Source organism: Chrysemys picta, chromosome 2 (genome assembly GCF_011386835.1).
Source record: "Chrysemys picta bellii isolate R12L10 chromosome 2, ASM1138683v2, whole genome shotgun sequence".
NCBI lineage: Eukaryota > Metazoa > Chordata > Testudines > Emydidae > Chrysemys > Chrysemys picta.
In genome coordinates, this window is record NC_088792.1 from 224,651,316 (window position 1) to 224,669,364 (window position 18,049).

An 18,049-nucleotide genomic window follows, 5' to 3' on the forward strand; every position below is an offset into this window, starting at 1 on the left:
AACTGGGGGAGGGGCTAACTGAGGTCGGTATGGATGCGAGACAATCTGCAGTGTTGGGATTGAGATTTCCCATACAATCACATCTTCTCTGGGCCACAAACCCAGCCCCAAACACAATGGGCTAAGATCCTTAGCTGCTGTAAACCAATATAGCTTCACTGATCTCAATAGAGGCAAGTCAACATACATTAGCTGAGGATAAGCTCCAAAGCTGCTCCCCAAAGAACCCTCTGTCAGACACTCTGCAAGGTCAAAATTATGGAGTTTTCCTTTCAGTTTTTCCTTCTTCTGTGCACTTTCCTGTGGAAGGAAAACTTTGACCCTTAATGGTTGTAGCTGAAAAGCCAGTTGCACAAACCTTTATTGGATTAATGTAAAAAATATGTCCAAAGAAACATGACATTAGAACTAACTCCCTGCTATGCCAGGGAAGTTGAAGAAATGTTTAGTATTTTAAAACGTGCTCATGTATTTTCTTGCTGCCTACTAGCTAAATGCAGTGGATAGTAATAGTAATTTTAGTCTTTTTAAAAACTTTATTCTACTAAATTGCAAAAGTAAGAGGAGAAATCTGACCCATTTGGAGATATATTCGGTGTTCTAACTTTGTAAGAAACCTAGGAAGCAAAGATACAAATTAATCCAATTCCAATTCCTGCTGTGGTGTGAACAGAAGGAATAGTGTGATTACAAAGAGCTGGTGCTTTAAATTATAAGCTTTGGTTATTCAGCGCTGAATGAATTTGACAAAGTGGTTGATTAAATGCATTACTAGGAAATAACAGACACTTCAAAATCCATTATGCAGTTAGGATGAAGAATTTATTATATATACAATTAAGCAATTCTACTGTAGATGTGCGGTAGTGTTTAAAGAAAAGGGATAAGGTAACCAAAATAGTTTTAGCATGAAAACTACAATATAGACTTAAATCTGACTAAAACAGAAGTTATTGACTTAAAAGAACACAGAACCTGAAACAACAGATTGCATCATTAACTAGGACAGTAAAAAACTGTACAGTACAAGCAACACATTACAATAAATTATGACCAATGAGGCAGTGTCTCTCATTTGGGACAAAAGGGATAAAGGGGAGGGTATTAAAATCTCATAAATCCACCATATCTCTTTTCCATCTCTGGAACCTCTTTGGAATAACTTTCCCCATCTTCATCTGAAGGGAGAAAAGAATCAGTGAAGCGCTTAAGAAATCCACCATAACGTTTCTGGTAGTCCAGCCACCATTCTGGCCTCCCTACTCTTCTCATAAAGCCACCGTATCTCTTTTGCAGCTCTTTGGCTTCATCTTCCAGTTCTGGACTGCGCTTGAAGCTTCTCATGAAGCCTCCATATCTTTTGCTGACCTCCCCATCATTATCATTTATCTGTCGGTAATGTGAGGCTTCAGCATTGGCCCCTGTTCCCAGAAGCTCCTTCAGCAGATCAGAGGAATTAGCCAGGGCGTCATCATTGGAGTCTTTCTTCATAAACCCTCCATACCTCTTAGTAAGGATCTCGCCTCCATTTGTTTCCTCCTCCGGTTCTACATGATAAAGCTCGTCCATTTTCTTCATGAAGCCACCATACCTTTTCATGAAGCCACCGTACTTCTTTGCTAGCAAATGGTTCTCATCCTGTTCTTTCTTGTTGTCCCCCGGAGCACTGTTGCCTTCCTCAGAAAGATCCAGTTTAGTCAATTGCACAAGCTCCTTGCAGGTTTCCCAGGCTTTGGCAGAAGGCAGTTTTCCTTCACATTCTAGTGTGCATGCCTGAAAAATTGATGGGATTTACTAAGAATGATTGAATGTCATCTTGTCTTTTTATTTTTTGTTAAAGGCACAAATCAATCTCTAGATCAGTGATGCTCAGACCTCACTGATTCAGGAGCCAAACTAGCCATCAACATTACCCACAGTAATGTGAATTCATTGTTTCATTTACTATAGTACTAGATATTCATATTTGAACAATATGATGGGAAATATTTAGGTTTTATAAATATTATTCTCACAGCAAAATGGCTGAACAAGTATTATTTTATCAATTACAACTGGTTGTAAACATAGTAAAAGCATCCCAATTAGTTAATAATTAAGTCACAGTGTTTTAATATCATGTGCCACAAAGAGCCACAGGAGACCCATTAAAGAGCCACTTGCAACTCAGGATTCTTAGTCTGAGTATCACTGCTCTAGATACTTATTGGCTGGAAGGAACTTCCCTCATGGACATCTTATTCCATAATTTTTCAGTATGCCATTTCTTGTGCCTTCCCCTCAAGTAGCTGGTTTGGTACTGGTCACTGTCAGAGGATACTGGACTAGATGGACCACTGGTCTGATCTGCTACAGCAATTCCTATGTTTCTAGTTTAAACAAAGACATCCAGGTGTGCACACACACATACCTCTCAAAGAGGTCTGGAACAATTTATGAGCACTTCTAAGTAATATTCTATATTTAAGTGTACAATTTAGGGAGGTCAAAAATGTCTCGTCAAAAGAATTTAGTAAGATTAGGTAAAACTGAATAATCAGCAGTAATACTGAAATTATTTCACTTCAGAAAAGTCATTTCCACTCCACTAGCTTATAATTTGCAATAGGTGGGGCTCTGAGAAATGATTAAATCTTATAAAGGTATGATCTCATATGATCAGATTTTTGCAATTGTGAAATGCATTTATTATATTTGAAATGTTACATTTGTTTACATTATTAACCTTATTGTCCCATCATCTTTAATAATAAATTTATGATACTTAATTACCCTTTTATAGTGCCTTCCATCTAAAGATCTCAGAAAGCTTTACAAATGTGAAAATAAGCCTCAAAACAACTCTGTGTGGTAAGTGACTACCTTGTTACTTCTGTAGTTACCTGTGAGTTAAGTCCTAAGTGTGATAAATATATTAAGAAACAGCATCTATCAACCTACTGTATATGCTGTAGCAAGATAGAAGATTTATGGTACAATTATTTCCATATTGGTGATTACTCTAGAGTTAAAGGTTCATCTCAAATTGAGTTTAAAGGAATTATGTTGTTAGCAACATTCTACTCCTAAACCATCACAATTTTTCTTTTTAACTGGCACTGCATGACTATGTCCATGTTAACATATTTGGGTTATTACAATAATATGGTCTCAGCTGCAATCTGATTTGGAAATCACTGTAATACAAAAAACCCCTCTTTTTTTGGTTAATGGATTAGTTTAAACAATCATTCTCCCCCTGAACAAACATACACCACACACATGGTATATAATAATAGTTTGATTACTTCCTATGGTGCTCATTATGATAAAAGTAACAGTGAACTCACTAGGTGTTAATGTCTTTAGAAACATTAGTATATAATACCAAGAGTATATAAAATATTGTATGACACTGTACTTTTTCTGTTTTGGTATATCAGCTGATAAATGCTATCACTGAACAGGACTTAACACTTCCTTAAATAGCTTTGCTGTACAAGAAAGATTGTTAAAGTTAACTTAGGCTTCCCAATTAACTTTGAGAATTCATTGAAATAGACATTCAGAATTTCATGTGGACATATGTCAACTGCATTCAGAATATTTTCTGTGTGTAACTGCTGTGGTTAAAGAGGTGCTATTGTTTCTGTTATAAACAAAAATGTTCAGTGATTTATAATTCAGGTAGATTAGGGTCCAAAGCTTCATTCCTTGTGCACCAAAACAATCAGAAACTTCCATTAATTTCAATGGGAGTGAGTACACAAACACTACAAAATCAAATCCTTGAGGCCAGAGTCTGCAAGGTGCTGCTGAATGTCTCTTGCCAGTACTCAGCACCCTATTCTCACCAACTACTATGGGAATTGAGGATACCCAGCATTTGTCAGAATCAGACCCTTAAGTTCCATGCAAGGTGCCATTGTGCCTATATTTTAAAGTAATGCTAGTGGTTTTTAACTGCCGAGAACACGCTCAGTTTGGATTGTTTCTCATGCTTTAACAGGCTGTACTTTAAGAACAAACTAAAGGTTGTAGCCCTACATTTGACAGGCAGTGTCCTTTGAGCGGACTAATGCTTCCGGACATCTGGGAGAAAAAAGCTCTTTTGAGGTACTGCTGCTCCTGTAGGGCTTGATCCTCCTCCACTGGGAGCAGGCTCAGACTCTTAGGACTGATCCTGCCAGGGGCTGAACTTTCTGGCGGGGATCTAGCAAAGCACGCAATCTCACTGACTTCAAGAAGCACGTGAAGAGCTCCACTGAATTCAGTGGGACTATTCACTACAGAGGTAAAAGCTGTGCTTGGCCGGACCTCGGCCAGAGAGCTCGGCAGCTCGCACCTCTCCATGGTACCATCTTTCAACCGAGAAGCTCCAATACCTAATAATAAGAGGAGCCAATGAAGGCTAAAATACGGCAGCGCATCATCATGTCATCTTCTGCAGTCCTTCCCGTACGGAACTGCTGCAGCCTTGAGTCTGAATTTTCTTGCTTTTTTGGATTTAAGTAAGAGTCCTGGCCGTTAACATTTTTTTAAACTTAACTTTTTTCGTTTAAACGAATACTGTCAAACAAGAGAAAACTAGTTTCAGCTACTTCTTCTACCCCTGAGTGTGTGTCTCAGCCATTTTTTGTTTACCTCCCTCCCAAGTCACAGAAGAAAAAGAAGAAAATAGACAGGGAGATCTGTATGACTGATTATACAGGAGAACTATACACAGACCCACGCTATAAGTATAGGATCCAGTGCTGTCAAATGCATACATTAAATAAACTGGCAGACCGATAATTGTTCTCTAATCTCTCCCAGCTATAGAATGTTAGGTGTTATAACAATGAGAAGTGAAAGTATTTCAGGCAGAAATGTTTGCTTTTTAAACGGGAAATTGTGAATAAAAAAAGTCTATTGTAAGTTTACATCGCGTTTGCAGACTTTTTAAACGCGTGTATGTCGAGTGGAGATTTACCATTCAAGCTATTACTTGATAATTGAGACATGGAATAACAAATTTAAAGGAAATCTTTGAACTCCCGTGTCTATGGTGACTTGTCCTAGCGGTGTAATAATAATAATAATAATAATAAGACTCCCATTCTGCAAAGCTATCCTCAAAGGACAAACAATTTTCATTCTGATGGAAGGCACTTTATAATGGACGGTTTTCGAATTAGAAGACAAGAACAACGCAGTATCCTATACGGGAGAGTCTTCCTTGCTAAAGGAACAGTACGTTATTAGGGAACGCCTAAGAGCGAAACTACATAGTAGCTCAGGGTGAGACGTTCTCGTCTTGAGAGGATTCGAATAGGGACTCTTTTGCCATTGGTTCATTTCTAGTCTGCCTTTACATCTCAGTATTCGCTGCTTTCTCTCTTTTAAGATGTGATGGATTTGTTCTGAACCAGAGACTTTGACCGGAATTTCTGCAGTGATTCCATTCTTCTCTAGGCTTCAATCTCTCTTAGTCCCACCCGGATCATCAAAAGGCTCCCGGGAACTTTTTTGCTCCCGGGAGCTTATCCTACGAATTCTCAAAATTAAACCTAGTGATCAGGGTAACTTTAGACTCTCAGTTAAAAGGATGATTTCTTTTAAGGGGAGAAGGAGCTTGGTAGTTTTTAGAAGGTCCTGTTCCAATCTCTCCCCGAGCCCCCAAGATAGCTCCGGTGACATTTCTAGGCTATTTCACACTAGCGGTCTGACATTAGACTTCCAATTAAAATGCTGCAATTTATTTTTTTAAGAAGATAATTGGTTACAGCAGCGCTGGTAGACTCGAGTTTAAATATCAGAAACACCCTCCCCCGCTTATCTCCTAGGCACTGTACTTGGGGCTAGGTCCAGTAAAGGGCCCAGCGCCCTAGCTCCCCTAGGCTTCAGTGAAGGTCAAAGGCGCTCGCTACCTGCCACCAGTGCAGGCTGGGTCCCTGGGAGGAGGCATCATTGCCTGCTCTGCTCTAAGGCCCGATCCTCCCCAGGCACCTTGGAGCACCCGCAAATGGACCTCAACAGTCAATTAGCTCAACTCACTCGCTGGGGCCAGGCAGGAGTGTTGGGAAGCTCTCCAGGGTGCCGAACTGTCCGGCGTGGCTCAGGGGAAGGACAGCGCAGAGCCGCAGGAAAGCCAGCCCGGACAGCGCCCGCGGCCGGAGTATCTTCTTCCCCCACCGCCCCCACAGCTAAGCTCCCTTCGCTAACTCTGCGTGAGAGGAGCCGGCTCCCGAGTCCTGTGCGAGCCTCCGGGAGCAGCTGCTGTGCCTCTTAGGCGGCCAGTGGGGTCAGAGAGTTACTTGGGAGCACATGGATCCCGCTTACCAGGGGGTTGATCTCTGCGTGGTGACCCAGCCGGTAGGAGCAGGAGGCGCAGTCCTTGCTGCAGTCCGCCTGCACTGTCCAGACAAGGCAGCTGCTGAGAGCCAAGAGCAAGCCGCAAAGTCTCAGGAGCAACGCCATGGGCTGCGAAAAGAAGAGGTCAGAATTCAGCCTGGCACCAGCTTCCTCCTTGGCCCCAGGAGAAGCGTCCCCAACCCCACAGCCAGTCACACCTGTGCCCCGGCTTCCTCCAAGCCTCAGGCACGGGCGCTGCAAACTATTCACAGGCAGCGGACCCCACCCCCTGGTTAGGTACGGGACGCGGAACGCAGCAAGTTGGAACTCTTTGCGCTCTCTGTTCCGCAGCTGCAGACAGGGACAGCCTCCGGCTTTCTCTTCCCTTCCCAGGGTCGCCAAGACCTCAGCCCCCCTGGCTGTTCTGCTGGTGCTATCAGAGCCGGAGCTGTTCCTTTTTGCAAGCCCAGAGCCTGCACGGGAACAGGACCTAGCGCTGTAAGCGAAGAACGAACTTAACGTGGTTAACAGAAATCAAATCAATTTCCCCCCAAATTAAAGCATTTCTCCTGCCACTCTCTTTCCCTGTCCCCAGTCATTATCCCGGAAAGCCGGACAGAGGCAGTTCCCCGGCACAGCCAGGAGAGAGGTCAGATACCACAACTACAGAGATATTCGAAGGTAAAGCCTCGGAGCGATTGCCTGGCAAGAGTTTGCACGCGCACAACCCCCGAACAACAAAGCAGTAGCCTATGGAAACTAGACAGACAGCAAAGCTGTTACAGAAATAAAACTCAGCCAAGCCACTGCCAGCAACCTTACTAGACGCCTCGCCCCAGCCCCCAGCCTAGTGCCGGTCCTTACAGCAATTCACTCACATACATGCTGCTTCCGTGGGAACTCGCAGAAGCACCTCGGGAGCGAGCAGTAGCTTGCTGGAGCCTCTTGGTTTGAGCCCCTTGTATTTATAGAAGGGCTAAGCAATTTGTGCCTCTGGAGAAGCTCTAGAAGGAAAAAAAATACAGGAGAAAAGTAATAGCCCGCAGTTACTGAGCATCAGCTTCAGTAAATCTTACAGGAGCGAGGAGGCAGGGGGAGAAAGTGCCCAGTTGGAGCTGCGGTCTCCTGGCCCCCAGCACTGGCTGGATGGATGGATCTGTTTGCAGGGCTGCGGAGCTCTTCACCAAAGTCAGGGTTCTGGGAAGCGGATGGAGCCACTTTATAATTAGTCAAAAAGGGAAAAGCGAAGCCTCCCCCAATCGCCTACGGGCTCCATCTGACGCAGGACCTACGAAATCCCACTCAGGCCCCCTTATTAGCGATTCTGCCTGGGAAGGGGATGAGCCATGCAGGGAAGTCAGCGAGGACGTTTTCTGTCCCCCCCGCGGGTAGCTGGGGACAGCTGGGAGTAGAGGACGGGGGAGGCCGTGCTCCAGGAAATGGCCTTGGCCTTTTACAGCACCCACCTGGCTTTCGGGAGCTCTCCCGCCGAGCGTGAGACAAGTGACTTGCGGGAGTTGTGGGCGCCAGGCGTGAGCGACCCCGGCCGCTTGGTCTGAGTGTGTGAGTGACATAGGACAAGAGGAGCCCACCGGCAAGGGCAGGCTGGACCCCCGCCCCTCTTTGGTCTACGTGCTCCAGCCTTGTCCCTGCCCCACTGGCTAACCCACGTTTCTCTAGGTCACAGCACTAGGGGCTCGGGAAACTGCTGCAGTGAACTGCAGCACAGAGCGCAATGGGGGCTGACACCCCCTTCCCTCCACTGGTCCCCCCCTTTGATCTTCCTTAACATCTGGCACGGCTAGACCATTCCACCCCATGGAAGCTGCAAATCTCTCATCCTCCAATGCTGGGGAAGAGAAGCCAGTGTGTAAAACTCTCTATCAAACCCCACTGGAAAGAAGAAAAGGCTCCAGAGGACAAAGCTGCAGGGTCAAGGAGGTCGGAGTCACTAAAGACACGGGGAGGGAGGGAGATTTTATTCCACCAGCGGTTCAGCTGCCTCTTCTTGCTTTTATGTGGCCTGGGGCTTTCCCCTTCTCTCTAACCTGTTTGGTTGTTCTTATGTAGAGTCATACTGGGTCAGATCAAGAGTCCATCTAGCCCAGTATCCTGTCTTCCAACAGTGGTGACTACCAGGTGCCCCAGAGGGAATGAACAGAACAGGTAATCCTCAAGTGATCCATCCCTGCTGTTGCCCACACCTCTAGGTGAGGTTTGCTCGCTAGAGGGCGCCCAGCTCCTGCAAAGGCTGGAGGAGCACCCAGGCTTGTGAGAGGGGTCTGTGCTGTAAGCTTTTGTGCACACTGGCCATGTGAAAATGAGCCCATTTCAATGAATGAAAATGCTCATCCACAACCAATGGGGATCATAAGATTGGCCATACTGGGTCAGGCCAATGGCTTCCGACAGTGGCCAGTGCCAGATGCTTCAGAGAGAATGACCAGAATAGGGCAATTATCAAGCCATCCACCCTGTCCAGCCCCAGAATCTCATAGTCAGAGCTTTAACATATTCCTCTAGTGTTATAAACCTCCTGGCAACATTTGTAAGACCCAGAAACCACTCTCTCCTGGACGTAGCTTGGTCCCTGTGTAAACTGTGATTTTAAGGAAAGCTGCCCAAGCTTTCAAGTTGCATGTCTCCCTACCCTATTTGACTGATTTTTCTTCTCTAACTGATGGATTTTTCGTCTCTAACTGATGGATATTTGGCCCCTGGACCCAAAAACCATGATAACATTTCAGATCTCAGAAGTAAGGCGCAATCTAAAACTGACCATACCTCACAGACTGAGTTGCTTCAGGAAGGTTTTACAGTTTATTTTGGTCCTGTACATTTCAGGACAGCTAATATCCCTCCCCAAGACCTCTCCCAATTGCATGTGAAAACACAAGTGGGTTCTCATAGAAATTAAAAGAACTGAAATGGATATGTTGCTTTAAAGTTTCTATTCACAAAGAATGACTATGATCTATAGCATGTGGGGCATTAAAACTGCCAATTCCTACTGCAGGAGTGAGATTTTCAGTTTATTAAGGCACATCATAAAGTGTGAATGTACAGAGTTCCCTCTATTTCTGCTCTATCTTCTACCAGATTAAACATATTGGACCAGAGCTGTATTCATGCCTAATTTGGCTTCACTGTCTGGGTACACATCACACAGCTTTATGAAACTGCCACTACCAATGAAGTCTGAAGACACTGTCATAGGCAGGAGGCTGCATGAATGGGGATCAGTTGTTGGATGCTTTTTGTTAATATGATGTGGGCTCCAAACACAGGACACTAAACATCAGTGGAAAATGGATCTTGTCCTTATCCCATCTCTTGCTCTGCACCAGCTGTGGAATGTTCTGAGTTTAAGTTTTTGAAGAAAGTTAGAAAAATCTCTCATGTCCATAATTCCCTCTCCTCCCCCATGGAAACTAAAGGTTTTGTATGTTAATAGCAATTATTATTGTAACAAAGCAACAGCAATTACACCTCACATCTCTTTGTATGACGCATTGAAATTATTGCAGCTTTTTAAAAAAGCATGCCACAGCTGCCTTATGTAAGTGCCAATAAGTCCTTTGTTAAAAGTGCTGTATTACTTTTGTTTTGATTGTTTGGTTTTGTTGATATTTTGTCTTTGGGGAAAAAAACATTTTAAGCCAAACATGGCTATAAAATATACAGCAGTCACCTTTTAAAAGTTAGTCATACTAAGATTCGTACGTTCCAAAGTCAGAAGGGGCCATTAGGATCATCTAGTCTACCCTCCTGTATGACACAGGCCATAGAACTTCCCCAAAATAACTCCTAGAGCATATGCTCATCAGACATTCTAACATTAACTTCTAAGGACATAGAAGAAAATGTAGCTAAGAAATCCCAGTGCTATTACTAGAACACTCAGAATGCTGCTGCTTCTTTAAATGCTGCAGCAAATCTGATGTTTTAGAGAAGAGGGTTGAACAGCTGTGGATTGAAGTTTAAGGCAAGTTTTCCCTATTAGTTAATCAAGATGCAGCGTCTTTCACATGGTAAGAAAACGACGATAAAGTCATTGCGGAGAAACTAAATGGATTCTTTGCTTCAGCCTTCACGGCTGAGGATGTTAGGGAGGTTCCCAAACCTGAGCTGGCTTTTGTAGGTGACAAATCTGAGGAACTGTCACAGATTGAAGTGTCACAAGAGGAAGTTTTGGAATTAATTGATAAACTTAACATTAACAAGTCACCAGGACCAGATGGCATTCACCCAAGAGTTCTGAAAGAACTCAAATGTGAAGTTGCGGAACTGTTAACTAAGGTTTATAACCTGTCCTTTAAATCAGCTTCTGTACCCAATGACTGGAAGTTAGCTAATGTAACGCCAATATTTAAAAAGGCTCTAGAGGTGATCCCGGCAATTACACACCAGTAAGTCTAATGTCTGTACCGGGCAAATTAGTCGAAACAATAGTTAAAAATAAAATTGCCCGACACATAGAAAAACATAAACTGTTGAGCAATAGTCAACATGGTTTCTGTAAAGGGAAATCGTGTCTTACTAATCTATTAGAATTCTTTGAAGGGGTCAACAAACATGTGGACATGGGGGATTCAGTGGACATAGTGTACTTAGATTTCCAGAAAGCCTTTGACAAGGTCCCTCACCAAAAGCTCTTATGTAAATTAAGCTGCCATGGGATAAAAGGGAAGGTCCTTTCATGGATTGAGAACTGGTTAAAAGACAGGGAACAAAGGGTAGGAATAAATGGTAAATTCTCAGAATGGAGAGGGGTAACTAATGGTGTTCCCCAAGGGTCAGTCCTCGGACCGATCCTATTCAACTTATTCATAAATGATCTGGAGAAAGGGGTAAACAGTCAGGTGGCAAAGTTTGCAGATGATACTAAACTGCTAAAGCTAGTTAAGTCCAAAGCAGACTGTGAAGAACTTCAAAAAGATCTCACAAAACTAAGTGATTGGGCAACAAAATGGCAAATGAAATTTAATGTGGATAAATGTAAAGTAATGAACATTGGAAAAAATAGCCCCAACTATACATACAATATGATGAGGCCTAATTTAGCTACAACAAGTCAGGAAAAAGATCTTGGAGTCATCGTGGATAGTTCTCTGAAAATGTCCACGCAGTGTGCAGAGGCGGTCAAAAAAGCAAACAGGATGTTAGGAATCATTAAAAAGGGGATAGAGAATAAGACTGAGAATATATTATTGCCCTTATATAAATTGATGGTACGCCCTCATCTGGAATACTGCGTACAGATGTTCTCTCCTCATCTCAAAAAAGATATACTGGCACTAGAAAAGGTTCAGAAAAGGGCAACTAAAATGATTAAGGGTTTGGAATGGGTCCCATATGAGGAGAGATTAAAGAGGCTAGGACTCTTCAGCTTGGAAAAGAGGAGACTAAAGGGGGATATGATAGAGGTATATAAAATCATGAGTGATGTGGAGAAAGTAGATAAGGAAAAGTTATTTACTTATTCCCATAATACAAGAACTAGGGGTCATCAAATAAAATTAATAGGCAGCAGGTTTAAAACAAATAAAAGGAAGTTCTTCATGCAGTGCACAGTCAACTTGTGGAACTCCTTACCTGAGGAGGTTGTGAAGGCTAGGACTATAACAGAGTTTAAAAGAGAACTGGATAAATTCATGGTGGTTAAGTCCATTAATGGCTATTAGCCAGGACGGGTAAGGAATGGTGTCCCTAGCCTCTGTCTGTCAGAGGGTGGAGATGGATGGCAGGAGAGAGAGATCACTTGATCATTGCCTGTTAGGTTCACTCCCTCTGGGACACCTGGCATTGGCCACTGTCAGTAGACAGGATACTGGGCTAGATGGACCTTTGGTCTGACCCGGTACGGCCTTTCTTATGTTCTTATGTTCTTATGTTATGTTCTTATAAAAGCAGGAGGAAGAACAAAAATAACTGTCATTTTTCATTAAAATCCAAGAAATTCTATCCATTTTCATAGATGAATTTGCCCCAAAATTAGAAAAACAGCCCAAGCCAAATCCTGCTCCATCCAGACTAAAGAGAGGAAACAGGGACACTGGTCTGGATCCTCTCTTGATCCATCCTTGCTGGCATAATCCAGAGGGCAGACAGAGGGCTTAGGTAAAGTGTTCTCTGCTTTTCCTTCTCAAAGGAGCAAAGAAAGCTCCAGCTTGTACATACTGCAGCTACTAGCCATTCTGGGGGGATGGCTATATCCCTAGACAGGCCCTTTTGGATAGTGTCTGTATCAGCTGATATAGGAGCAGGTCCACCTTCCTAGCATTCCCTACCTGAAACCTATTGGTTCTGGTGTGCATGAGAGGAGAGTTACTGCCACAACTATTACTCCTGGGATCAGAGATTGGGCTCAGACTAAAGTGAAGTGGCTAGACAAAGAGACCCAAATGGATCTCTATGCTAAATAAAGAGCCATTAAAACCAATGTAGTTGCACTAATGTAAAACCACTAAGTGAGAAGAGAATCAAGGCCCCATATTTATAGAGTAACACCAAACAGCTTTGGGAATTAATCCTCTTGAGAAAAGGAAGATGTTAAAACGCATCACAATAGTCCCTAGTTTTATTTATGTTGACATGTGAGGGATCTGAGTTTGGAGTACTGAGTTAGTTCCCACACTACTGTGTTAGCAGGGCTACTACATGGATGGTATGCAGTCTGCTCAGGAGAATGAAATGTCTATGCCACTCTGACTCCCTCTGATGTGGTAAGGTGCATGGTAAGGCAGTGACTGGCTGCAGGTGCCACATTCAGTCCCTCCTCCACCGCATGGAAAGTCTTACAAGCAGGGCCTTCTGTGGAGGTATAAAAGCAGGAAAGAGGGGGATGTTCAGTTCCCAGGGCTTGAGGGAGTATCAGAACAACTGTGTATCCATAAAGTAACTAGAACATTAGCCTACAGCTCTTAAGCACAATGAAATTTTAATTGCAATTGCAATGCAATGCAATTGTCTCAGCCAGTCAGGGCCCAGAGATGCTGTATAATTATTGACTCAGAATTGTACAGTCATTTATCAGATATGCTAATCCTTGCATGCTAATTGTGTGTCTGTGCATATGTGTGTGTGTGTGGGGGAGACATTGGGCTGCATAATGCCTGTGTGATTATTACTCAGTCATGAAACAGCCAGGGCTTAAATTCAGCTGGAGCTGTCCAGAGCAGAGTGCCAGTAAATATTTTCAAACCCCTTGGGGGGAGTGTGAGCCAGTTCCAGGGGGTCCATAGGGCCCCACAGCTGGAGCCTGGAGCCCTGAGCCCTGGCACACCTCATGGGGCTTTGAAAACCCAAGTTTCAGCATGCCCCATGGGGGCTGAAGACCCGAGCCTCAGCGCCTCCCACAGGGCAGAAGCCCTGAGCCTTGGAGCCTCCCGTGAGGCAGAAGCCCTGAGCCTGGGTGCATCCTGCGAGGCATAAGCCCCAAACCCTGGCACACCCCCTCTGCCCACGGGGTTAAAGCCCTAAGACCTCCCACTGCAGCTGAAGCCCAGCGCCCTGAATGAGCGGGGACATGGGGGCTCTGGGAAGTAATCTATGAGAATTTAAGACCTGGGTACAGTACATAATTCCTGTGCTCTGACAGGCTATTGCCTTCATAACCTCACATTCACATGCCTATAACAGTCACCTCAGATATTCAACCCATCCACACTTTCTTACCCCACATGCTCTCACTTCTCCCCACCTTCTGCTGCTCACTGCTGAAAGAGTCTAATGCTCACAGAGAAGGTGTAATTTCTTCTAAATGAAGAATTTCCTTTCCTTCAGGCTGAATTACAGCAGGGGAGAGCCCCGTGATGTCTAGCTTTAGTTCAGCTTTGGGAGAGATACTCTTTGCAGAGAGGGCTTAACAACAGGGATGGAGGAAAGGGAGCATATAGAATAAATATAATGTAAAAAATTACTCATTGTGGAACTGGGGGCTGATCTGTCCTAAGAAGCACCAGGGATGAGAAGCAGAGACGTGAAGACAGATGTAAGAGGAGGGAGAATGCTTTTCAATATAGTAATAACAATACCTTGTTGCTCATTATTAACTTGGTAATAACAGTGTCCTGGGCTGATAAAAACTGCAGTTGTTTGAGTTTATTTAATCCAGAATAGAGGTTACTATCTAAATATACTAGAGAAAAACAAATATTGTTTGTATTAAGCAATGCTTAGAAGCCCCAATCAAGATCAGGATCCCATTATGCCAGGGCCTGTCCAAACACATAGTAAGACACCATCTCTGCCCCAAAGACCTTCCAATCAAAACAGGACAGACAATGGTGTGGAGGGCCGGGGACAGAGAGAATCCTCATATTACAGATGGGGAACTAAGGGAGACAGTTTGAATGACAGGTCCATAGTCATGCAGAAAGTTACCAGCAAAGATAGGAATTGAACCTACTTCTCCCAAGTTCCAAGTCACTAGATTAGCCAAAAACCCAGCCTTCCTCTCTGAAACCTCTCATCTCCATCATTCTAAATATCTCTACATTCTACAGAATAGCTGAGCCAGAATTAAATGGAGATAGATTTAGGAAAAAATACATTCAACATGGTGATAGAATCCCAGGAGCCCTTGCTAGAGCAGAAAACCTTAACGATGGGATCAAAATGGGAAGTAAGGAACTAGAAACAGCACTTTATGTGATTTATTTCACCCCTTGTGCAAAGGGCCAGCATGAAGCCTAGGCATTTTTTATATCCTCTGAATTGTCTGGTTCTGTTTAATTTGATAAAGAACACAGGGTTCAGTTTTTATGGAACATTTGTATTTATACAAGTGCTGAGGAAGGACGTTCATTTTGATAAGGGACTCTACTGTTTGCTATAAAACACTTAATCTCTCTCCCTCCCCCCAGACACATAGGATATATATTTCTCCACATCTTTTTAATATCTTTAGTAAAATTACATCCAATGTAGGTAAGAAATATAATACAGAGCCATTGTAGTATATACATTCTATATGGCAGTGTCACAAGATCCACTTTTACTGGACTAAAATATGCACCATAATGGGGCAAATATATATATATATATATTCCTCAGGCTATAAAGCAGCGCCTACTAGGAAAGAAATGAAATAAGAGTGGTACAATGATATGAAAATGTCTATCAGTTATTGAAAAGAAATATATACTGAGACAATTGGATTACTGCAATTCTACCCATATCTAGTGAGCGGATTTCCTTAATAAACCAATGAATTACAGCAAAGAGAAGTTTGAAGACAGTTCCCAATATGGAAATATTAAAAAAAAATGACTCTCTTTTCTTTCTCATTGTAGATTATAATGTTTTGTAGATTATGAAGACTAAATAGATGAAACATGCTGCTAAAGGGGAAAGAATGCCTCATTCCATTTTCTGATCTTGTATCCATGTAAAATAGACAGAGTATTGCATGTACTTATTGCCCCTATGTATAACAAACATGCACTTATAATTGCATTGCTTTACCTGTAATTGAGTTACAAAAGAATTTAAAAAATGGGAACTTAAGACAAAGAGAGCTTCAAACTGAACTATGGAGAGCGCCTGCACACACACACACACACACAAACACACACGCGCGCGTGTATGTTTGGAAATAAGGACTGAACTGAATGGAACATGTAGAATACTTTACAGTAAGTACATATTAAATATAACAGCATTATGTAGTTCATTTAATTAGAGGGCATGACAGAGAACATTTGCAGTAGATTAAGATAAGTCCTGCTATCAAAATACATTTTGATTTTGAATCCAGGGACATTAATTAATCAGAGGGAGCTGATGTCTCTTCCAGGGAGTGGATATCTTTGTGGGATCCTAGACTAGTCCCCAAGTGGAGCCATGCCCTGCTGTTGGAGGAGACGGATGAGTATCCCGAGGAGCTGCCAGGACCACCATCAGACAAATGCCCCAAAGAGCTCTGGGGACTGCCAGCAGCTGAATACCCCAAGAGACAGAGAACCATCGGACTATGGGGCCCTATACCCAGACTGTGCTAGTAAGTAGCCCAGCGGAACCAGACTTTAGTCTGGTTCTGCTGCTGGAGAGTAAATCAGCATGTTTTGGTAGCATCCCCATGGACCTATCCGTCACTATTAGGGCCCTGTGCTGGGACCCAGTGGAATAGGGTGGGCCTGGGTCTCCCTGCACCCTGCCACTGACCCCACCCCTGGGGTGGCGGCCAAACCCCTCTTTTTGGCTGGGTTGGGTTGTGGGCTCACTACCAGCCAGGCGGGCATGGGCTAAAGACTGTTTGTGCTCTGCCCACCCCAGAGGGTCCAGAGCTCCCCTATAGACTATTAATTACTGTTAGCCCCAGTCAGGTGGCAAAGACCGCTCAGGGCTCTGCCCCTCCCAGAGGGCCAGAGCTCCTCCTCCCTAGACTGTTTGTTGCTGTCTGCCCCAGCCAGGTGGCTTCAGGCTAAAGACAGTTTGTGGCTTGGCCCCACCCAGAGGCCTGGAGTTTCCCCTATAGACTGTTACCTGCTGTCTGCCTGTAATGAGGCAGAGTGACCTCCCTCCCCACTCAAGAGCAAGGGACCACTACAATTCTCTTTAAAGCTGCTTTTTTATCTTTGAAAGTAATTTCCTTTTCCCTCCTGCATTATTGAACACTCCAGAGTCTAACAAGCAGCCGCAGCCACCTGAGCCCTTATTACCTTCTGTGCAAATAATTGTTGATACTATTTTATGAAAGTAAATGAAATTCGTTAGATTGGACATAGCTATAGTTTGGGTTTGGTTTCAGGTTTATATCATGGGCCGCATTTATGTACATAGGGATGAAGAGACTTTGAGCAAAGAAGGAGTGAGGGTTAGGGGCAGCAGGGTGGTGGTGGCAATATGGGGTAAGGGAAGGATGAATGATGAGGTAAGAGGTTTTCATAGCAGAAGACATCTTATTAGGGAGATTGCCTCATGGACGACTCCTCTCCCATTCACAATAATAAAAAATAATAATGCCTACCTATCTCTTATCTAGCATTTATCATCAGTAGATCTCAAAATACTTCACAAAGGAGGTCAGTACCATAACGTAAGTGACATAACTTAAAGCTTGTGAGGTAAGGAGATAAATTTGAGTCTAGATTGAGGCAGAATCGAGAGAAGCGTAAGCTTGACAATTTTATGAACGAACGCTATTCTGTGTTATAAAACATCCCATCTACAGATTTTCCTCTGCTCTGCTTTCTGTTACCAGATGCACTAGGTAGATTTTTCTCCTTCCTCTAAAGGAAGCAGTATTGGTCATTGCCAGAGGCAGTGTCTCTTGCTCTTTCAGAGAGGGTTCTACTAAGTGACTTTATTATGTCACTCATGTTTTGTGTCTGGTAACTCTTATGAGGAGTGTTGTGATGGGAGTTAAAAATTAACCGTTTACTGTAATGAGGTTTTCATCTTGTCAATAGACTGCTATAAAGTTTCAGTGTTAGGAATAAGACTACATAGTGCCATTGCTCTACCATGCCAATAAATAAAATGACTCATTTGTCTATGTATCTTGTTTATTATTATTATTATTATTAAAGTAGGCTACCTTTCAAGAATATTTGTTATCTGGCTGCTTCACACTTTGTGCTAGAATCAGATACAGTGTGATTTAGTGCTGGTAGAATGACTCCTGAAGTCTTAAAAAGTGTTTGTCTTCTAATTTATTTAACATCGTTTTACTTTTGGAAAAAGGCGAGTTATGTATTAGAAAGATGGCAAAAATAAATATTAATTAATCCAT

General features: G+C 43.2%; 1 protein-coding gene across 5 annotated transcripts in view; it reads right to left on the minus strand.

The window, feature by feature from the left end:
* Positions 1 to 803: 803 nt before the first annotated feature.
* Positions 804 to 18,049, minus strand: part of PENK (proenkephalin) — a 53,481-nt gene continuing 36,235 nt past the window's right edge. The window contains exons 1-4 of one of the 5 annotated variants that reach the window (XM_042857002.2): positions 7,779 to 7,909; positions 7,195 to 7,316; positions 6,301 to 6,441; positions 804 to 1,773 (exon numbers count right to left, since the gene is read on the minus strand). In XM_042857002.2, coding sequence (XP_042712936.1) covers positions 1,105 to 1,773; positions 6,301 to 6,438 — 807 coding nt within the window. In that variant the 5' untranslated portion in view covers positions 6,439 to 6,441; positions 7,195 to 7,316; positions 7,779 to 7,909 and the 3' untranslated portion in view covers positions 804 to 1,104. Of the gene's footprint in view, positions 1,774 to 6,300; positions 6,442 to 6,530; positions 6,939 to 7,190; positions 7,317 to 7,388; positions 7,566 to 7,778; positions 7,910 to 18,049 lie in introns of those variants that run through there. The other 4 variants (XM_042857001.2, XM_065585591.1, XM_024107425.3 and 1 more) reach the window with 4 other exon arrangements.